The 23,859-nt window shown below is 38.8% G+C and overlaps 1 protein-coding gene across 1 annotated transcript; it reads left to right on the top strand.

Moving 5' to 3' along the window:
* Positions 1-4,572: 4,572 nt before the first annotated feature.
* Positions 4,573-12,138, top strand: SLN (sarcolipin). Its single transcript, XM_043482527.1, has 3 exons — positions 4,573-4,590; positions 7,600-7,726; positions 11,549-12,138. The coding sequence occupies exon 3, from the start codon at positions 11,624-11,626 to the stop codon at positions 11,717-11,719; it is 96 nt and encodes a 31-aa protein (XP_043338462.1). The 5' UTR covers positions 4,573-4,590; positions 7,600-7,726; positions 11,549-11,623; the 3' UTR covers positions 11,720-12,138.
* The last annotated feature ends 11,721 nt before the right edge of the window (positions 12,139-23,859 follow it).

The raw sequence follows: 23,859 nt of genomic DNA, 5'->3' as shown, positions 1-23,859 counted from the left end.
TGACTAGACCTTTGTTGGCAAACTAATGTCTCTGCTTTTCAATAAACTGTCTAGGTTGGTCATAACTTTTTTTCCAAGGAGCAAGTGTCTTTTGATTTCATGGCTGCAGTCACCACCTGCAGTGATTTTGGAGCCCAAGAAAATAAAGTCTGTAACTTTTTCCATTGTTTCCCCATCTATTTGCCATGAAGTAATGGGATTGAATGCCATTATCTTCATTTTATGAATGTTGAGTTTTAAGCCAGCCTTTTCACTCTCTTCTTTCACCTTCATCAATAGGCTCTTAAGTTCCTCTTCACTTTCTGCCATAAAGGTGGTGTCATCTGCATATCTGAGGTTATTGCTATTTCTCCCAGTAATCTTGATTCCAGCTTGTGTTTCATCCAGCCCAGCATTTCTCATGATGTACTCTTCATAGAAGTTAAATAAGCAGGGTGACAATATATAGCCTTGATGTTCTCCTTTCCCAGTTTGGAACCACTCCGTTGTCCCATGTCTTGTTCTAACTATTGCTTCTTGACCTGCATACAGATTTCTCAGAAGGCAGGTAAGGTGGTCTGGTATTTCCATCTCTTGAGAAATTTTCCACAGTTTGTTGTGATCCACACAGTCAAAGGCTTTGCCATAGTCAATAAAGTAGAAGCAGATATTTTTCTGGAACTTTCTTGCTTTTTCTGTGATCCAGTGGATGTTGACAATTTGATCTCTGATTCCTCTGTAATCCAGCTTGAATATCTGGAAGTTTTAAGTTTACTTACTGTTGAAGCCTTGCTTGGAGAATTTTGAGCATTACTTTGCTACAATTGTGCCATAGTTTGAACATTCTTTTGCATTGCCTTTCTTTGGGATTAGAATGAAAACTGACTTTTTCCAGTCCTGTGGCCACTGCTGAGTTTTCCAAATTTGCTGACATATTGAGTGTAGCACTTTCAGAGCATCATCTTTTAGGTTGAAATAGCTCAACCGGAATTTCATCATCTCCACTACCTTTGTTCGTAGTGATGCTTTGTAAGGCCCACTTGACTTTGCATTCCAGGATGTCTGACTTTAGGTGACTGATCACACCATCATGGTCATCTAAGTCATTAAGATCTTTTTTGTATCATTCTTCTGTATTCTTACCACCTCTTCTGAATGTCTTCTGCTTCTATTAGGTCCATACCATTTCTGTCCTTTACTGTGTCCATTTTTGCATTTAATATTCCCTTGGTATCTCTAATTTTTCTGAAAAAATCTCTAGTCTTTCCCATTCTATTGTTTTCCTCTATTTCTTTGCATGGATAACAGAGGAATGCTTTCTGACCTCTTCTTGCTATTCTTTGAAACTCTGTATTCAAATGGGCATATCTTTCCTTTTCTCCTTTGCCTTTCACTTCTCTCCTTTCTCAGATGTCTGTAAGTCCTCCTCATGCAAGGATTTTGCCTTTTTGCATTTCTTCTTCTTGGGTATAGTCTTGATCACTGCCTCCTGTACAATATTATGAACCTCCATCCATAGTTCTTTAGGCACTCTGTCTATCAGACCTAATCCTGTGAATTTATTTGTCACTTCCACTGTATAATTGTAAAGGATTTGATTTAGGTCATACCTGAATGGTCTAGTGGTTTTCCCTATTTTCTTCAATTTACATCTGAATTTTGCAATAAGGAGTTCATGATCTGAGCCACAGTCAGCCCCCAGTCTTGTGCCTAAGCTTGTGTTATTTACTGATGGAGCAGGCCTGATAGAATCTGATTTGTTTGGGGAACTTAGGCTCCTCCTGAGAGAGAATTCATCCTAATAGAAAGAACATTTGGTGGGTGCAATATCAAATCTTAGTAGTGAAGGGAAGAAATGAGTCTTAGGTAAAAAGATACCTACTGGGGTGTCTGGAAAAACACTGAAGTGAGAGTGAGGAAGTATTCCTCAAAGGGTGTAACACATAGAAAGAGACACAGTTCCTCTTCCCAATGCCTCATTTTGCTCTGGAAGTAAGCGTAACTTTTTTTATCCTTCAATAGTCAATAACTATGGTACTTAACAGAGGCAGTTGCAGAGGAAGGGTATCTTGTAGGCAAGGTCAATACTTGAGGCAAGAGTGGTGGTTCTCAGCAGATGTGATTGCTTGTAAAGAATGTAGCAGGGATGTCTTGTGCTTGTGCTATTCCTTGGCAGGAGTGGTTGACATGTAAATGGCTGGTGAGTGCCGTAACTTCTTGCAAAAGGGAGATAATAGAAGAAAATGTAGCTTGTTAGCACAAAATGTGTACCCTCATGTAGACACAGATATAGTTGACCTGAAGTGTGTAGACCTCATTTTCTGTTCTACACTGGAAAATGGGGGTAAGAAGCAACAAAATAAACAGTAAAGAGAGAAGGCTTGAACTACCTCTCCCAGATAAGCTGCCCAAATTCCCAGAATACTAGGTCCTGGCAACTCCACATTCACTTACTGTAAAAGTGTAAAAGGTTAGGTTACTCCCCAGGCTGTAGAACAAGTGCCCAATTGCCCTCAAAGATAGCATATCCCTCATCCAAAAGGAAACCTAGCCTGATCTTGCATCCAGCTAATCTTTCACATTACTGCAACTAGGCACTTTTGTTTTCTTATCATCTTCACAGAGAGCAGAGAGAGATTTTCATGATTTTTCATGACTCTATTCTCTCCACTTTAATAGCCAAAAGCTAAAACCAAATAAACTTGTTTACAGAGAAAACCCAGCAATTTTGTCTGATCAGTTGATCTATTTCATTCTTACTGAAACTGCAATCATGTTATCCTGACTGACAGATTCTCAAGAGAGATTTAGAAAAAATATTCTTGATCAAATTCACTAAGAACAGAATGTTTCAAGTGGGTGTGTCTGGCTAGAATCTCACTGAACTACTCAGTAACAGCACATCAAAAGTCTGCTGAATTTTTATTTCCCGTCAGAAAAATAACAAAACCAATCTGAAATCTGAGAGTGTTTTGAAAGCAGTTGGTATATAGCCTAGTAGCAAATACATTTTTGGGGCTGCTCCTTTGTTTTTCTCCCCTTCGGCAGCTATGTTTAATGGGCTGAGAGAAAGCTGTTTGCTTGCAGAATCTTATTATAGACCAGAAATACACTTGTTCCAGAGAAGAGTAATTTAATTGGTTCCAAGTCAAATGATGTTAACAGGTGTCACCTCACCAATCCAGGACTTAAAATGGGTTATTATAAACAGAACTAATACGTATTTTTCTGGCTTTTGCTCCCATTTGTTATGCAAGACTGCATGCCCCTGTAATGTTCCTCCTGATTATTTCTAGCAACTTTAGGAGGTGGTTGACATGTGCTCATGCACACGTACTGTCAGCTACCACATAATGCCTGCCATTTTCTTGCCCTTTAGCTCAAGTTCTTCTCTGCTGCCATCTGCAACTAAGGCCTGCACAGCTTAATATAAACTGCAAGGAAGTCTTGATCAGTATTTCTGCTTCTGCCAGGCTCCGTGACACTTCAGTGGAAGGACATTACATTGCTGGTTCCATGGATACACGAGGTCCACGAGAAGGCACAGGTAGAGGGAGAATCTCTCTGTCCCTTTCAGTGTTCCACACTGCTGAGCTCAATTGTCAAAGAGTTATAGAGCTTTTATCCATAGCTCTCTCTCTTCCCCTAGGACCCAAACAAGCTGTTGTGGAGTAGGATGGGTAGTGCGTGAGTCTGGTGGCCATGGAAGGTACCTCTAACATGTGACTGTAATTGAGGTGGACTCCAGCTGCTGTGCTCTGAAATTATAACCAGGTTTGCACAGAGGCCATGCTTCCCTGGCTGCTCTCAGTCAAGAATGGAGCATGGGAGTAATACAAAGGGGGACACCATGAGATTCATGGGACACTTCTGATAGATGTGTTTGATATGAAGTTTCCTAACAGCTTTGTCAAACTTTCCTTAGAACTAGTTTTATAGTCCAACCTCCCTTCCTTTTTTTCTCTCACAGGCATTCTCCCAATATATTTTTCTTTTTGCACATTTAGTCCCATCTTGGTATCTTGCTTCTCACAGGACCTAGATTAACACAGGGCATTTGTTAGTTATGTGCAACAGAATAGCTTAAATATTCTCCCTGTTGCTGAACCACATGGATCTTCTTGATGACTCCCCTTCAAAGGAATTTTCTCTCCCAGGTGGCTTCTAGGTCCTCTTACAAATAGATCTGATGTTGACTTCAGTTTCCTCCACCCAGGTTTGCCTGGCATGCTCAGAAATGCTCAGACATGTCTAGATCTCGGTAGGAGATGTGATGTGATGGAGGCTCAAATTGAGCCCCTTGTTATATACCCTAGAGCATCTATTATGATTCTTCATCAGTTTAGTGCATGGTTAGAGAAACAAAAGAAATACAGGCAACTATCCTTGCTTTTGAAATTAAAATTCAGTTAGTGAGATAAAAATCACACATGTGCCACAAGTGGTTTAAAATGCAGATAATAATCATTGATTTTTCAAGGACATGAAGAGAGCTTCAAGAAATATGGTTTCGTCTTTGGGTTTCTACTTCTGTGGGATAATGACAGATAATAGTAGAAAGCTGTTTCTTTCTGTGCAGGTCTGTGATCGGCTGAATGTGAAGATGTGGAGGTGAGAGAGGCATATAATCATCATAATCATTACTGCGATGGGCTTATCGCCTTTCATCAGGGCCTTACTGAATTCTCCCACTGTGTCAGAGACTTGTTGATTCATGGACTGACATGATGTCTTCACTTTTTGCTTCCCAAAGTAAAAAGGTGGATGGAAATTGAAAATAAATTAAATAAGTTAGTTTAGCTTATAATCAGACATAAGAACTCAACATTGATTTTCAAACAGTATAGTATTTTAGAGTTAAGAATGTATATAACATATGGGGTGGGAAGAAATAAATGTCAATTAGCTCTTCAATACCAATGTCAATGTGCATGTTGTTTTCTTAGCAAAAGGACTTTGGATAAATTCTAGATTAACAGGGATAGAAATAATGTCAAAGATTACTAATTTAGTATGTCCTCCTGCTGATGGGAAGAACAGCACCTTGAAAGAAAGTTAATAGGAATGTTAAGTCATGGGAATTGCTCACAGAAAAGAAAATACCAAGAGAATTAAGTAAAGCTAATTTGAAGACATAAATTTTCTTTGGTAGTGAGGTTTGAAACCTTATTATTCCAGCCTTTTAATTGAGAGACAATATGCTTGTTTTTTTTTTGAACTTGCAGATCCTCGGGGTTAAACTTGGGGTTGAATGGCTGTCATGTGACTTTGGGTGGGTTACAAATTCTTCAGGAGAGAGTTAGGTCAACTAACAAGAAGCTAAATGCTCAGTATTATCTCACTCTCTCATGTTATCACAGGATAAACCATTAATATCAAGAAGCTTCTGAAGTCTCTATCTGGGAATTTGTCAGTGCACCAGGAACAACAATCCCTGGCATAATGTTAGACAAACTTAAATGGGACAACCAAACGAACAACTAAACAGACTCATGAATAAGCAGTAGGATTTTATCTTTCAAGTTACATTTCATTGGTCATTGAAATTGACCAAGTAAATTAAATTGACAGTATTGGTGAGCTGTGTTGTGATATGTTAACCCTTCCCCATTGTAGTTAGCATTTTAAATGTTGGAGTGCTAATTCTTATTCCAACATATACAAAATAAATGCTTGTCCTGTAAATCCAATACCAACACATGGTACAGTACAAGTAATTTAATTCTTCAAGAATTAGAAAAGATAAAGGCTTTTCAAGAATCAGATTCCTTTACTGAAAATATCTTACAAATTTGAGATTGTGCCTATGTAACCTCAAACATGAATAAAAAGTAATATAAACTTTTTTCCTTTTGGGTGCTGATATTAAATTTTCTTTATACTTTTACATTTTCAATATTTTACAATAAATATATAACTTTTTAGTTGGACAAAAAGTAATTGTGAGTGGTTAATAAAGGAATGGGTGTGACTTAGTGAGTAGGAAAACAGTCCTAATATTTGAAACAATCTGGCAAAGGCTTGGAAGCAAAAGACAGAAATCTGACTACATTCAAGGAGTTTGCCAGTGTTTGACTGAACTATAATTTCTATATCCTACCTATCACTTCAGTAAGCCTTGTCTTTTTACAAGGCATGTGACAAGAGAATGTTGTATTAAGGTTCCCCAACATTGAGTTTATATCAAAAATGAAGACATGGAGTGGAAAGTTTTTTAGTAATATTTCTAGTTCATGAGGAATAATGGGGAAAAGTTTGGAGAAGGAAATGGCAACCCACTCCAGTATTCTTGCCTGGAGAATGCCATGGACAGAGGAGCCTGGTGAGGCACAGTCCATAGGGTCGCACAGAGTTGGACATGACTGAAGTGACCGAGCATGCAGACACACATAGGGAATTTTGTTTATGTCTTCTGGGAATATATTATTTTGATTGACTCTGCCTGGGAATTCAGAGGGGAAGTTTGTTCTGTTATCTCTAAAGAAAGAATTTGATGAACAAACACAATTGCTGGGGTCATGTTTAATGGATGTGTTTTTGAGTTCAGTTAAATACTTTGTGTTCCTTTGCTCAGCCATGTCCGACTCTTTGTGATCCCATGGACTGTAGCTTGCCAGTCTCCTCTGTCCATTGGCTTTCCCAGGCAAGAACACTTGAGTGGGTTGCCGTTTTCTTCTCCAGGGATCTTCCTGACCTGGGGATGGAACCCATGTCTGTTGCATTGGTGGGCAGAATCTTTACCACTGAGCCACCAGGGAAGGCCTGTTAAACACTTCAGAGGCTCCATTTACCTCCAGACACCTAAAATGTTTATTACAAGCTCATTTCAGTAGTCAAATTTTAGTAAATGTTTATATTTAAATGTTACACAATTTTATTTCTTTCAGAGATATTCTGTAACTCACTCTTCCCGCTAGTTTTTACCAGTTCTCCTGCTACCCCCAATCTATCCAAATGACTGAGTTTCGCCATATGGGTTCACTGCTGCATTAGTACATTGACAGAGATATATAAACCATGGCTTTCACAGCTGTTTCAGATGAAACTGTATATTAATGTGTAAACTTGCAACATACAGCTTAGCCGGAAAGTTATGTGGAACAGGTGACTGGGGAGATAGCTTTCACCACTTGGACTAAAGTCAATTTTGAAGGAGCTAAAAGATGCCTATCGAATTCTGGTACATGTGTGTGGTTTGAGGAGTGCGTGTGCACTGCAGAGAATTCTTTATACTTCAAAAAAGCTGAAAATATGGGTGGTTAAATGAAGTTACACTTTTACACCCTCATATGCTAAGTGGAAGAGGCAGCCAGATGCAGTAAAAAGTTGTTAATATTAGTCTATCACTCTTGGTTTACAATGTTTTGAACACGTGTTAGAGATACTTGTGAAGATGTAAAAGGTGAATTTAAAACCTACATCAATTATACCAAAAGTCAACTGGAAAGAAAAGGATTTAAGTCCTTGAGCTTTTATTAATAATACAAACTCGCAGCCAAAGGAATAGCCTTAGTCAACACATTTCCATGTCCCCCTAAACACAAATAGCCTCCAACCTTTGGAGGTTGTTCCTTCGAGATGTTTCACCAGTGACATCACAGTGATTGCCACCTCCCTTAGACTACTTTAGGCCCTGCCCAGAGCCCAGAAGTCCAGACGGCCTGGGAGACAAGCAGGAGTTGGAGCCCAAGTTGGAGAGACAGAGGAGAAGCCTACTGCAGCCCAGGGTGTCCTTGACCCTATTCAGGTAACAGCAGGATTTTTAAGCTTAGCATACAGTGTGTATGTGTGTACAAGTTGCAGATAAGAAAAGCACGGGAATATTTACATTTCTTAATGAAATAGACAATGCCTATTGTACACAGTGTTTCTTAGACTAGAATATTATTGATTCTTGTTTTCCTTTTTTTCACCTTATGGCATGCATTTTCTCCCTTCCTATTAAAAAATATCACACAGGAAAAGATGTCTTCCATCTTTTCCAAGTCTCCATTCAAAGAAAGTCAATATCAAACAGTTTATTCAGAGTTCTTTTGTTTTTTCACTTTGAGTCATACACTGTGATCTTCATGTCAGGAAAGATTTAAAATGAAGCCAAAATTGTCTTTGTGGGTTAACAGCAGAAAAATGGAAGATTGCTGATCTGGGTTTTACTTAACTTTGGCATAAATGTGTGTGAAATTAGAGCCCACTCCCTATAGTTAGCTTATATGTTGATTGAATTGGATTCATTATAAATTCCCACCTTAATGCTGTGTTTTATTACTTTAAAAACATACAAAACAACAGCATTTTAAGCTTACCATCAAAGTGCAAGATATAGTAAGAGGTAAACCATAGGTAATAAAGAAGTGTAATGAGTAGCTGTCAATTCAGAGACCATTGAAAAAAATGTGAAGAGTCCATAAAACATACCCTTTGAACAATTATTGTAAGGCAACACCTGTATAAATATCACTCAGGTCAAGAAATTGTCATTGGCGCACTCCAGAATTCCATTCTTGATCACTTTTCCCTTTTGCCTTATCATCGGTAATCATCATCTTAATTGTTGAGCTAATCTTATCCACGGTTTTCTTTATAATTTTACCATCTCTGTCTGAGTTCCTAAACAATATAATTAAATTTTCTGTTTTTGGCTTTGAAGAAATAGAATTGCATTCTGTGTTTCTTTTTGTAAATTCCTCTTTTGCTTCATAGTTATTTTTGTGAAATCCACCCATCTTATTATGTGGTGCTGTAGTTCATATGTTTTATTTGCTCTATAGCAATGTATGAACATACTACAGTTCACATTCATTCTATTGCTGATGAACATTTGAGTTGTTTCCAGCTTGGGGATATTATGAAAATGTTGCTATGAACATTCTTATATATATATCCTGGTATATATGTGCTTGAGTTTCTAGAGCCAGAATGAAAGAGCCAGATAAAAGAGAATTAATATTATCAACCTTAATTTAAAAATGTCAAATTGTTTTCCCAAAGGTCAAAAATTTACACTAGCCAGGGCAGTTATTTGTGGTTATCATTCATGTTTTCACTCCTACAGAGTAATCACAATCCAACAACTATTTCCAGTCTGCCAGTTCTAGTTCTGCCTCTAACTTGCTATGTGTCATCACACAAACAACTTAACCTCTCTCTAAAAGTCAGTTTCTTAGCAGTAATCTTGGGAGAGAGAAAAATCACAAAACTTGCCTGAGTTGTAAATGTCAGAGTTGTTGTGAAGGTCACACGATCAAAGCTCTGGACAACTTTCAGCAACATTTTCTGAATACGTTCCTCTCAGGTCACAGTCTCGTAAGATTTGATGGGACAGTTATTTTGCCCTCCCTAAGTTGGGTCATTTTTATCATTGTAAATAAGGCCTCTTATTTTTTACATATCTTTTTACTTCTTTGGGAGTTACTCAAATAAATTGGTGTTTGGATCAGGATTTAATTTTATCAATAAATCCATAAGGAGAGAATCTGCTTTAGAGTCTTTAGATTCTTTTGTTCTTAGGCTCCTTGCCTGAATTCATCAACTTCCTGTTCTCCTCTGCTCTGGTGTACATGCTTATACATTCTCTCTACTTCCTTAATACTTCATTTTCTTCTGTTTACTTTCTCCTTCAAGCAAATCTTTGTAAAGATTTTCATTGAAAAAAGTGTAAAGGGCAAAAATAAAAGTAAGAATTAAAAGGAAAGTGAAACATGAATCATTTACCATTGGTCATATTTTAAATCAACATTCAACAATGTACCTGTTAATATAATCTTATCTGAACTTATGTGTTATAACAACAATAACATAAAATGTTAAAAAGGATCATTTGACTGGTTTATACAATTAATAATTTGGTACACTAATAATAAAAGAAATATAATAATTATAATTCATAGTTCAGGGGAGACTTCTTCCCCCTGAACTTCCACTTTTAGAAAATAAAACACTTTTTCCCCTTAAACTTTTTCCACTCCATAGTAGACTTTTGCTGTATTTAAAATTTTATTTTTAATCTTTACTTTCATTTGGTTTGCATATTCACAGTGTCAATTATGCCACATCATTGGAAGTAATAATTTTATGTTTCTCAAAGCATGATTTTCCTCAAGTATTATCTATATAGACTATAAAGATACCACCCCCACTTTTTGAAGTGTTTACAATATAAGCACATCCTGGACTTGACTAAAAATAGCTGGCACAAGCCCTTGTTGAAATAGAAGTATCCATGGGGTTAACACTTGCTGTTTGGACTGAGTGCCTGTTATGTGAGGGACTTTTGGTTGACCCCAGTAGGCTCCATGCCCAATGCAGGATTTCAAGAGGCCAAGCAGCTGTTGAAACTACTTAATGCTTTCACAGGGTTAGACAAAGATAGATCAGCTCGAAACTTGAAAAATTATGGTATCCTATCTCTGTATGTAATTTGAAGCAAGAAAAATTCTAAGCCATAACTTTTTTTTTCTTCTGTTTTGGTTGACCTTACTTGCTGGGAGCAAAGCAAGCAAGCATGCACACACATACACACAGAAGTTGAAAAAAGAAAAAAGCAATATTTTGTATTTTATCAAGTGAAAGTCACTCAGTCATGTCCGACTCTTTGTGACCCCATGGGCTATACAGTCCATGGAATTCTCCAGGCCAGAATACTGGAGTGGGTAGCCTTTCCCTTCTCCAGGGGATCTCCCGAACTCAGGGATTGAAACTAGGTCTCCCACATCGCAGGTAGATTGTTTACCAGCTGAGTCAAAAGGAAAGCCCAAGAATACTGGAGTGGGTAGCCTATCCCTTCTCCAGTGGCTCTTACTGACCCAGGAATTGAACCAAGGTCTCCTGCATTGCAAGTGGGGTTTTTTTTAACCAACTGAGCTGTGAGGAAAACCCCATAAGCATCAATATAGTCATCACAGGAAAATAATCAGAACTGTATTGGTCTTTTTGACATCAGGTCAAAAGAAAGAAAAAAAAAAAAAGACTGTGTAAATCAAGGTTTCTCAGAGAAACAGAACCAATAGGGAGGATGTGTGTATGTGTGTAATGTAATTGGCTTATATGCTTGTGGAGGCTGGCAAGTCCAAAATCTACAGGGGAAATTGGAGGCTGGAGACCCAGAGAAGAGTAATAATCTGGAGGTTAGATATCTGAAATCAAAGTATTGGCAGGGTTGATTTCTGTCCTTGGCTTGCATATGACCATCTTCTTCCTGTGTCTTCATATGGTCTTCCTTTTGCATATGTTTGTGTCCTAATCTTTTCTTCTTATAAGGACAACAGTCATATTGCATTAGGACCCATCTTAATTACCTCATTTTAATTTAACCCATCTTGATTACCTCTTGAAAGACCCTATCTCCAAATGTAACCACATCTCTCAGTAAAAAAAAAAAATATATATATATATATATATATATATAGTTGCATCCCAAGATACTGGGGATTAGGATTTCAACATGTGAGTTTAGTGGGGGGGGGGGGGGGTACAATTCAGCCTATAACACATTTCCCTTCCACAATGCTTCTATTTTCTCTGAGGAAAGAATGCTCACTAATTTCTTGTTTTCTTTGTTACTTTCTGATAGGAGGTAAGGACAAGCAGGAGGTCTTTGGTGTGCCCTCAGAAGTTTGCCTTCGGTTCTCACCACGCCACTCTGAGAATGGAACGATCCACCCGGGAGCTGTGTCTCAACTTCACCGTTGTCCTGATTACAGTTATCCTTATATGGCTCCTTGTGAGGTCCTCTCAGTACTGAGATGCCACAGATCCTGGAATTGACTGCAATGCTCCAGGGCTGTCTTCTGTATGCCCTGACATCCCACTGCTGTCATGGGATGCCTTTTCTGGCATCCCACGGCACTTCTGACCAGTTCGCACAATATCTGGGGTGCCTCCAGAGCTTCTCTCAATGGCTTCAAAGTGTTTGCCAGTAAGCATTAGATTTATTCCCCAATTCTTACTGCAAATGTGTTAGACAAGCCACAAGGTTAAAAGTAAACTGGATTCATGATGACATAGAATGTTAACAAGCCCCTGATCTGTCTCACCACACATCCCTTCAACCCACACTCAGCAACCAAACTCTAAATCAACCTGCCAGAAGAAAGAAATGTTAAAGGAAGTCTTTGTCAGCCCCTGTAACTATCATGCGAATAAAGTTAAGTCAACCAAAAATAAGACTTTTAGAATTTATTTTAGCTTCTATTTGTGATATGGCATTTGATCCTTGACTGAGACTGAAGTGACAAATGTTACAATATTTCTAGCATTTGAGATAAGCCAAGATCTTCGAACTGCTGAGGGTTTGAAACCAAGTCAATTAAGAGTGTCGTATTTCAAACAATTCCATTGGTTCAGTTTTCCTCAAACTTTCCTTCTGAATTAGTCCCAAGGGCAGAGGGAAAATAAATCCATTTCACTAGGAGGTCTGGAGTACAGCCTGAACTGTTCACTAAAAGCACAAAACTTCTTTGAAGCCTTGTTTTATCATTAAAATTGACAAAAGTATATTTTATTCTGTAATATCTCCATTTGCTTTAATATATATATATATATTTACATTATTTCCCATTGAGTAAAACTGAAACATGAGTCATGTCCCTAAGAGTAGCATATTCCAGTTAGGTTATAGTCATTATGCAAATAGAGCTAGTTGCTAGTAAACTACAGTTGTAACAGAGAATAGAAAATACAACATTCATGTTTGTGAATACATGAAATAGTCATTTCTTAAGCCTGTTGCTAGAAAACCCCACACTAGACAGATCACATTTGTTCTCTGTGCTAATCTCAAGGTAACCATGGAGAAAGGGAGTATTGTTGAGCCTCATTTTTCATAGTACCCCCATAAAGGCATTCCTTACTGAATGTAGCCTATTACTGCCCTTGCCTACGTAGCATTGTGATTCTCATTCCTGGATGCAGTTTATTTACTTAGGGGTGATTTTTCAAAATATTTATTCTGGGTCCTCCTCAGACTAATTAAATAAAAATCTCAGGAGGTAGAACTCAAGAATCTGCATTTTCCAAAAGTCCTCTAGATAAATATATTGTGTAGCCAGAGGTGAGATACACTGATACCTACACCAGTACGTCTCAAACTTTGATGTGATTACGAATCACTGGGAGGCCTTTTTAAAATGCAGATTCCAATTCAGTTTGAATTCTGATTTAGTCTGTATTGGGGCCTGAGACTCTGCATTTTAAACAAGCTACTTAATGATGCCAGTGCTATAGTCTATGGTCTCCACAGACTTAGCAGATTAGAATTGTGGAATTAATACATTAGAATCACCTGGAACCTTCAGAAAATGACCCAAGCTTGAGCCCTATTTCCAGGAGTTTCTAACATCACTATTCTGGGATTGAATCTGAGCATTATTTATTTTTAAAAGGATTCCAAGGTGATTCTAATGTGCAGCCAAGGCTAAGAGCCCTGAAAGAGATAAAGGGAAAAAAAAATGTTATTATTTTGATGGGTTCCCACAAATTTTGAGAAACAACAGTGTATGGTCCTCAATGTCATGTTCCTAATTTCAGAGTCAGACTACACACACAGCATGCTTACTCATGGGCATATGGCTCCAGGCCCCTTGGGAGAGAGTTACCAGTCTTTTTCTTACTCAAAGAAAATCTCAGAAAATCTACCAATGTTTGTATATGTGTTTGAGAACGTGTGTGTGTGGTAGTGGAGAGGGGAATGGACAAAAACATGACAAATTCCGTTCCTCTGAGTGTTGGTGCCAACATTTACAACAGGTACTATTTACTGAGTCTGTTGTATATGAAGCCCTGAATTTGGCACTCCCTATACATTATTTCCATTTAGCAGATGTGAGAACCGAGGATTGTAGGCCTCACTAACCAGATATAAGTAGTGAAACTAGGATGACAAAAATGCCATATTAATTTCTCCTGGCAACTGGATACAAACCATGCTTAACTATAGATCTCTAAACCATTAGAGTATAAATTTTTATCCTCACATTCTTTAGCATTACAAAATATCAGCCTAATTAAAGATAATAGTTGTAATTCTCTACGCAATATTTCTTGCTTGTCAGTCCTCACCTGCTTTTTCTCTTTTTTCATGTGATTGGATCTACTGATAGAACCTGTTATAGGTCACTTTTGAAGAGGTAGGACATCCTCTAGCTGGGACTAGTAATTTTGTCTAATTTCTCCCATGTTCAAGAGTCTTAGTCATTATTAAATTCCCGTCTCATTTAATAGTCTCTTTTTATGTATAATCTTCCCTATGGCCTGAATTTTCCTGAATCATCACAGAACTATATCAATATTGGCCCCAGTCACTCGAAAGCTCTCCAGTTACCCCCAAAATGAGATGCTAGCTCTCTTCAGGAAACAAAATGCTGAATTATGTTTGCTAAACAAAATTATAGCTCATAGACTCGAGCCTACATAGCTTCTCTCTCTTTAATTAATTCATTCATTATAATTATGTGAAACTACAGGAGACAGTGGGAACAGTGTCAGACTTTATTTTTTGGGGCTCCAAAATGACTGCAGATGGTGACTGCAGCCATGAAATTAAAAGACGCTTACTCCTTGGAAGGAAAGTTATGACCAACTTAGATAGCATATTAAAAAGCAGAGACATTACTTTGCCAACAAAGGTCCGTCTGGTCAAGGCTATGGTTTTTCCAGTAGTCATGTATGAATGTGAGAGTTGGACAGTGAAGAAAGCTGAGTGCCGAAAAATTGATGCTTTTGAACTGTGGTGTTGGAGAAGACTCTTGAGAGTCCCTTGGACTGCAAGGAGATCCAACCAGTCCATCCTGAAGGAGATAAGTCCTGGGTGTTCATTGGATGGACTGATGCTGAAGCTGAAACTCCAGTACTTTGGCCACCTGATGTGAAGAGTTGACTCGTTGGAAAAGACCCTGAGTTGGGAGGGATTGGGGGCAGGAGGAGGAGGGGACGACAGAGGATGAGATGGCTGGATGGCATCACTGACTTGATGGGCATGGGTTTGGGTAGACTCCGGGAGTTGGTGATGGACAGGGAGGCCTGGCGTGTTGCGATTCATGGGGTCGCAAAGAGTCAGACACGACTGAGCGACTGAACTGAACTGAACTGAACTGAACAGGTAACTTATTGTACTAGTCCCTGGGGCTAAGATGGAGAATGAGATGAACAAGCCCCATTCTCATGTAGAATATGATTTACCAAAGGAGACAGAAACAGATGGTTATCATGGCCTAAGTTCTTTGACAAGGGAAGGATAGAATGTTATTGGAGGAGATTCTAGGCAGAGGGGACAGCAATAATAAAGATCTAAAGGTCAGAAGTGAAGTGAAGTGGAGTCACTTAGTGGTGTCCAACTCTTTGCAACTGCATGGACTGTAGCCTACCAGGCTCCTCTGTCCATGGGATTTTCCAGGCAAGAATACTGGAGTGGGTTGCCATTTCCTTCTCCAGAGAGCATGACAAATTCAGGAAACTGAAAGTGTCTGCTGGCTGAAGTATAGAATACCTCTCCCAACATTGGCAGAAGTTATACCACATGAGGACAGATCTCAAGATTCTGACTTGAGTTGAACTACCTCTGGGATCCCTCATTGTCAAGCCTCCTGCCACTGACATTTTTCTAGATGATGTCTGTGCCTACACAGATATTAGACTTTGAGTCTTGGAACACCTCACAACATTTACCCGTAATTGTCAGATCAGTCCTCCCCAATAACCATCGTGATGTTTGCACAGCTCTCTGTTGGGTAATGGTCTCTTCCTACAATAAATTCTAGGATGCCAAGATCCAAGAAAATGTTAAAGTTGAGCTGCTCATATCACAATGCCAACAAATCACACAAATTTTAAAAGGAAGGTGTGCTGTTGGCTTACACTTTTCTTCCAGTCTCCCCTAAACTACTTAATTGGGCATCTTTTGGAACATCTCATTTTTATCTAACAATTTTTTACACTGAGGTAACACACAAGCTTTTATCAATCTCTAGCAGCACCAGCACGACATCTGGTCACCAGCTCCTCTCCCTAAGAAATTATCCAGATAATTCTTGATATAAACCATAGCTCTAAGAAAAAAGCCCCAAGGTATTCCAACCTGATCAGCCTTCATAACCACATTTCCATCTCTGCTCCATTGACCCAGACATGAGTGTGTGAATATTGTTATAAAATGGTAGTGCTACCATTGTTTTCTTCTAATTTGGAGCTCTCAATCAATCTAGAAGCCATCTCAAGGGGAGAGGTCCCCTTTTACTTCCACTGGTATCTAATACTTTTTGCCATTCCCACCTGTCCCCCAGTTATTTTGGTACATGATCTTTGCTATTCCTACATAGGGTTCCAGAGCCTGCCTCAAAGAAGGTAGAGTTCATCTGTCACCACCTTGAAATTAAATCACGCAGAATCCTGTCCTGAAAGCCCAGAGCACCCCCAGTAGTTAGAGACAAACCAAACAAATTCTATCCCCTTTTTCTCTGAATATGTTACTTCTTCTAGATATATTTTATCATTATCTTGCTTTCAGAATGTCTTAAAAAAAATTTGACACAGAAGAGCATTCTTAGTTGATCCATGTATCTTCTGCTCTGTTTATCTATCCTTCTTGTCCCCCCTCCCACCACCTCTTGTTTCGAACCATTTTCAACATTTGTAGTTTTCAAGTGTGCCATGTTCCCTTATCAATCCTAAAGGAAATCAGTCCTGAATATTCACTGGAAGGACTGATGCAGAAGCTCCAATACTTTGGCCACCTGATGTGAAAATCAGACTCATTGGAAAAGACCCTGATGCTGGGAAAGACTGAAGGCAGGAGGAGAAGGGGATGACAGAGGATGAGATGGTTGGATGACATCATCGACTTGATGGACATGAGTTTGAGCAAGCTCTGGGAGTTGGTCATGGACAGGGAAGCCTGGCAAGGTGCAGTCCATGGGGTCGCAAAGAGTCAGACACAACTGAGCGACTGAACTGAACTGATGCTCTCTTATACTGCAGTGAGCTTGCACATCTATTCCCTTTGCCCTAAATTTCCTCTCTTTCTTCCCCTGACATTAATTTGTTAAGACTGCAACTAGGTGTTACTTCTTGAAACTTAAGTTCAGTTCAGTCACTCAGTTGTGTCCGACTCTGCGATCCCATGAATTGCAGCACACCAGGCCTCTCTGTCCATCACCAACTCCCGGAGTTTACACAAACTCATGCCCATTGAGTCGGTGATGCCATCCAGCCATCTCATCCTCTGTCGTCCCCTTTTCCTCCTGCCCCCCAATCCCTCCCAGCATCAGGGTCTTTTCCAATGAGTCAATTCTTCGCATCAGGTGGCCAAAGTATTGGAGTTTCAGCTTCAGTATCAGTCCATCCAATGAACACCCCAGACTGATCTCCTTCAGGATGGACTGGTTGGATCTCCTTGCAGTCCAAGGGACTCTCAAGAGTCTTCTCCAACACCACAGTTCAAAAGCGTCAATTTTTCGGCACTCAGCTTTCTTTATAGTCCAACTCTCACATCCATACACGACCACTGGAAAAACCATAGCCTTGACCAGATGGACCTTTGTTGGCAAAGTAATGTCTCTGCTTTTTAATATGCTGTCTAGCTTGGTCATAACTTTTCTTCCAAGGAGTAAGCATCTTTTAATTTCATGGCTGCAGTCACCATCTGCAGTGATTTTGGAGCCCCCCAAAAATAAAGTCTGACACTGTTTCCACTGTCTCCCCATCTATTTGCCATGAAGGGATGGGACCCAGATGCCATGATCTTAGTTTTCTGAATGTTAAGCTTTAAGCCAACTTTTTCACTCTCCTCTTTCACTTTCATCAAGAGGCTTTTCAGTTCCTCTTCACTCTCTGCCATAAGGGTGGTGTCATCTGCATATCTGAGGTTACTGATATTTCTCCCGGCAATCTTGATTCCAGCTTGTGCTTCATCCAGCCCAGCGTTTTTCATGATGTACTCTGCATAGAAGTTAAATAAGCAGGGTGACAATATACAGCCTTGATGTACTCCTTTTCCTATTTTGAACCAGTCTGTTGAAACTTATCCCCAGGTAATTCCATTTTCTGAGCCTCATTCCTAACATGCTCAGAGCACTTATCACATTCTATGATTTGTTTTTGTGTCTCTCCTATGTTTGTTTCTCATCTATGGGGACTCTCTTCAATGCTAAATTTTAGTTCCTAGTTGGTCCATCATTATCATTAGATAAGTATCTATTGAACATATCAATAAAAGTTTGGTTAGATAGAAAAATCCTTGGAATTGACATGTACGCATTTCTATTATTAGATTCTTAAGTTGTGCCCCCACAGTATAATAAACAGGGGGCATGAAATGTGTAGTTCTAACAGTTCTGTTACAGTAATGAGCAAACTAAACTTATTTTAAATTATGAGCAGTTGAAGCAACTTTTCCAAAGGCAGTTTACCTGCTCTATGAAATATTCATGGTGCTTGCTTCTTTTGATCTAAATCTATCATCATTTTGAATAGTTTGAGATGTTTATGATTGACTCATCAAACCCAGTGTATTGGGTATATTTTAAAATTTATCTACAGACAAGGTAAACTTGTCTGTAAAAATGAAATGGGGAAATTTCATTTTTCGAACTGCCTACAGGTAGGGTTAATTAACTTCACTTACAAACAGCATATTTAAATCTTATTTCACATCTACTGTGTTAGGAACTTATTTAATTTCCTTTTATCTTATGAAGTGTTTATTTTTATTGATAACTTTTATTTTAAAAGGAGAAGGTTGAGGCTCAGAAAGGACAAATGACCAGCTCCTAAACACAGAGCTAATGAAATGCAGAGATGACAGGCAGATTCAGTTCTTTCCAACTCAGATCAGAGAGAGCTCTTTCCAATCACTGTGGCTGCTCCTCTGTGCTGTCAGATAGATTCTAGGGCAGAAGGCACAGTCTCTTACTCTGGACTTAAAGTGCCAAAGATGGCATATATTAAAAACCTCTAGGCAAATAATTAAATTGCTCTACCACTCAATCATATGGGGTGTACAACGTATAAAATGATATTTACCAAGAGTTTAAAACAAAGTCTTGGAATCATCTTTTCTTTGTCTATCAAAAGAGCAGTGGGCAAGAAGGAATAAGAATACTGATGGCTAATTAAGCTAATAGAAATAATTGTTGATTAAAATATTTGTTCTTTGATGCCAGAGTTGTTGTCCATTATATCCCTCAGTGGTGGTAGGCCTTCTTTGTGTGTGTCTGGGTGTGGGTGTGATTGTGGATGTGTGTATTTATATTTGCTTAGTTATGCACTTTGCATGCGTGCTAAGTCGCTTCAGTCATATCCAACTATTTGCAACCCTATGGATTGTAGCCTGCCAGGTTCCTCTATCCATGGGATTCTCCAGACAAGAATACCGTGTGAGTTACCGTTTTCTCCTCTAGGGTATCTTCCCAACCCATGGATCGAATCCAGGTCTCATGTCTCTTGCATTGGCAGACTGGTTCTTGCCACTAATACCACCTGGGAGGTCCATCCAGGGGAAAACTAATCAGACATAGTGAACAAGCACAGAGATATATGCTGATGGGGAAATATTTTATAGGCTGTGTGCTGTGCTTAGTCGCTCAGTTGTGTCTGACTCTTTTCCCACCAGGCTCCTCTGTCCATGGGGATTCTCCAGGCAAGGATACCAGAATGGGTTGCCATGCCCTCCTCCAGGGGATCTTCCCAACACAGGGATTGAACCCAGGCCTCCTGCATTGCAGGCAGATTCTTTTCTGAGCCACCAGAGAAGCCCTTTATAAGCTATATATTTTATCAATTATATCAAATTATCACACATACATTTTATGTTTGCTTTTAGCAATAGACTTAAAGTAATCAGTTGTACATGTCATGAGTAGCTATACTCTGCGATGACTTCACAAAAAATTTTTCTTTCCATCCTGAACACTGAGGCAAAAGTATAGCTAGAAGTAAAACAGTAGCTTGGAATTTTGATAGGGAGACAAACACTCAGTAAACAGTACTACTGATTTAGTAGGATAGATCTTATAGGCGTGGTCTAGATTTTAGGGTCAGTTGTCTATCACTGCTGTTGTCTTCTTCTTGACCTTTTGAAGGTATGTTTTCTCTATTTGAACATTGTTTTCATGGTGAGTTTGAGGTCAGAAATCCTCTCAGTAGTCCAGTCCAGTTCAGGGGCCTTTTAAAGTGGGGAATACGAAGTCAAGAGTTAATTCCTTTCAGTTTCACTGCAAATGAACTAGTTGAGTTCTTCCATCTGGATTGGAGATAATCCTTTAAATAATGCTTTTTCCAGTATGCACAGTCTCCTGGTTGTTGTTCTTGAAGCACCCGACCTTCATCCAAAGATATATTACTGTGTTGAACTTCAAAATGGTCTTAGAATGTCCTTTTAATTATTCAATTAAACATTACAATAATGTAACATAGCAACAAGGAGCCATCTAGGAAGTGAGTCTTAGGCATCAAATACCAAACCTCAAAGACAATTAACAATATAAGAACTTAATATCCACAAAGGTACATTACTGAAACATGGTTTTTCTCTTTAAAATTACCCTCATTTCTGCCAACTATAGCCAAATTAAGACTAATTTGTTGGTAAAATAAGTCTGGTTTCAATAAAATTGTCTTAATTATTTGCATAAGTGTGCATCATTTACATAAATGATCGTATAGATGCATTTAAATTTGACTTTGCTGGAAATTTTCATGAGGAATCTCAACTTGAACTTTAAAAAAAACCTCTCAAGGAAATTACCTTGTCATCAGTTTAGAAATAACCAGCTTCAGGACAAAATCCTTTCTTTCTCCTTAACAAAAAGTTTCCATTCTTCATACTTTCTCTCACCAACACATAACCTACTACACATATACAGTCCTTTTAAAATCTTAATTTCTAAAACTATGTGCTACTTTATAATAATTTTCAAAAAAACAAAATATACTAATAGTCTAAAACATATTTAGTCTCTCTGCTATAAGAAGTCAAAGTAAGTAAGCATAGAATTCTTTGGCAATAAATGTTTCAGCATGTTATCTTAATTAAAAATGTTTTAGGCATTCATGAGTTCCTTTTATTTAATTTAAATAGCAAAATTTAAAGCTTCAACTTACCGAAAATATGCAGAAAATATTTTTAAATATACATACCATAAAACAATTATTCTCAGAGTTCACCTAAAAATGTTTAAACCATTCATCTCTATTTTATTACTTATGAAAATATCATACCAAGTTATGTTTCTTCTTGATCATTTTGTAAAAGAGATAACATGAGCTTATTGACTTTCAGTAAACCTATATACAATAAAAGTATTATGCCTAATGTTGATGATTCTAAAGACATGTATGTATTAATTAAATCAACAACTTAAACTAACTTTAATACCAAATACTAACTTGGTATTAACCAATTCAGCATTAACCAAATGTTGAATACTTCCCAGATCCCATGAACATGAGTTATTTGGCTTAATTTTGACCATACCATATGGCTTGTAGGATCTTAGTTCCCCAGGAACGGATTGAACCTAGACTTCCAGCAGTGAAAACATGGAGTCCTAACCACTGGATGCCAGGGAATTCCCTCTATTGTATTTTTGAAAATTATATAAGTGCTTATTAGTTCATGTCAATTAAATAGAGACAATTTACAAGTTATTTTTGGAAAATGCTATCTAGAGATAGAAATATGTTTACAACATACATACATACCTATACATACCTACTGATAAACACAGAGATCTCATACTTTTCATTTTAAAATTCAGTTATGAGTCAGAGATTACAATGTAAAACTCACCAGCGTATACATTATAGTTGGAATAAGTATATTCACTTGGGTTTAAAAAAGGCTTCTTTACCCTTGTTTTGTTTTGTTTTTGTTTTAGGTTCTACTGATTGAGCCATGTCGGAGGTCAGGGGCGGCGACCGAGAAGAGCTACCCCACATCCAAGGAGCGGCAGCTGCGCCGGCGCAGGAGAGCCAAGAGGAGCTACTCCACGGTCAAGGTCAGGAGGGGCGGCCGTGAGGATATAGCCCTTGTCCAAGGTAAGGAACAGCAGCTGCGCTTTGCTGGAGCAGCCATGAAGATCTACCCCATGTCCAAGGTAAGAGAAACCCAAGTAAGATGGTAGCTTTTGTGAGAGGGCATCAGAGGACAGACACACTAAAACCATAATCACAGAAAACTAGCCAATCTGATCACAGGACCACAGCCTTGTCTAACTCAATGAAACTGAGCCATGCCGTGTGGGGCCACCCAGGACAGTCGGGTCAGGGTGGAGAGGTCTGACAGAATGTGGTCCACTGGAGAAGGGAACGGCAAACCACTTCAGAATTCTTGCCTTAGAACCCCATGAACTGTATGAGAAGGCAAAATGATAGGATACTGAAAGAGAAACTCCCCAGGTCGGTAGGTGCCCAATATGCTACTAGAGATCAGTGGAGAAATAACTCCAGAAAGAATGAAGGGATGGAACCAAAGCAAAAACAATACCCAGTTGTGGATGTGACTGGTGATAGAAGCAAGGTCCAATGCTGTAAAAAGCAATATTGCATAGGAACCTGGAATGTTAGGTCAATGAATCAAGTCAAATTGGAAGTGGTCAAACAGGAGATGGCAAGAATGAATGTTGACATTCTAGGAATCAGCGAACTAAAATGGATTGGAATGGGTGAATTTAACTCAGATGACCATTATATGTACTACTGTGGGCAGGAATCCCTTAGAAGAAATGGAGTAGCCATCATGGTCAACAAAAGAGTCTGAAATGCAGTACTTGGATGCAATCTCAAAAACCACAGAATGATCTCTGTTCGTTTCCAAGGCAAACCATTCAATGTCATGGTAATCCAAGCCTATGCCCCAACCAGTAATGCTGAAGAAGCTGAAGTTGAACAGTTTTCTGAAGACCTACAAGACCTTCTAGAACTAACACCCAAAAAAGATGTCCTTTTCATTACAGGCGACTGGAATGCAAAAGTAGGAAGTCAAGAAACACCTGGAGTAACAGGCAAATTTGGCCTTGGAGTATGGAATGAAGTAGGGCAAAGGCTAATAGAGTTTTGCCAAGAGAATGCACTGGTCATAGCAAACACCCTCTTCCAACAACACAAGAGAAGACTCTACACATGGACATCACCAGATGGTCAACACTAAACTCAGGTTGATTATATTCTTTGCAGCCAAAGATGGAGAAGCTCTATACAGTCAGCAAAAACAAGACCAGGAGCTGACTGTGGCTCAGATCATGAACTCCTTATTGCCAAATTCAGACTTAAATTGAAGAAAGTAGAGAAAACCACTAGACCATTCAGGTATGACCTAAATCAAATTCCTTATGACTACATAGTGGAAGTGAGAAATAGATTTAAGGGACTAGATCTGATAGACAGAGTGCCTATAAACTATGGATGGAGGTTCGTGACATTGTACAGGAGACAGGGATCAAGACCATCCCCATGGAGAAGAAATGCAAAAAGGCAAAATGGTTGTCTGAGGAGCCTTTACAAATAGCTGTGAAAAGAAGAAAAGTGAAAAGCAAAGGAGAAAAGGAAAGGTATTCCCATTTGAATGCAGAGTTCCAAAGAATAGCCAGGAGAGATAAGAAAGCCTTCCTCAGCGATCAATGCAAAGAAATAGAGGAAAACAGCAGAATGGGAAAGACTAGAGATCTCTTCAAGAAAATTAGAGATACCAAGGGAACGTTTCATGCAAAGATGGGTTCGATAAAGGACAGAAATGGTATGGATCTAACAGAAGCAGAAGATATTAAGAAGAGGTGGCAAGAATACACAGAAGAACTGTACAAAAAAGATCTTCACGACCCAGATAATCACGATATGTGATCACTCACCTAGAGCCAGACATCCTGGAATGTGAAGTCAAGTGGGCCTTAGAAA

The sequence above is a fragment of the Cervus canadensis genome, chromosome 11, assembly GCF_019320065.1.
Source record: "Cervus canadensis isolate Bull #8, Minnesota chromosome 11, ASM1932006v1, whole genome shotgun sequence".
Taxonomy (NCBI): Eukaryota; Metazoa; Chordata; class Mammalia; order Artiodactyla; family Cervidae; genus Cervus; species Cervus canadensis.
This window is presented reverse-complemented; position numbering and strand designations above follow the sequence as displayed.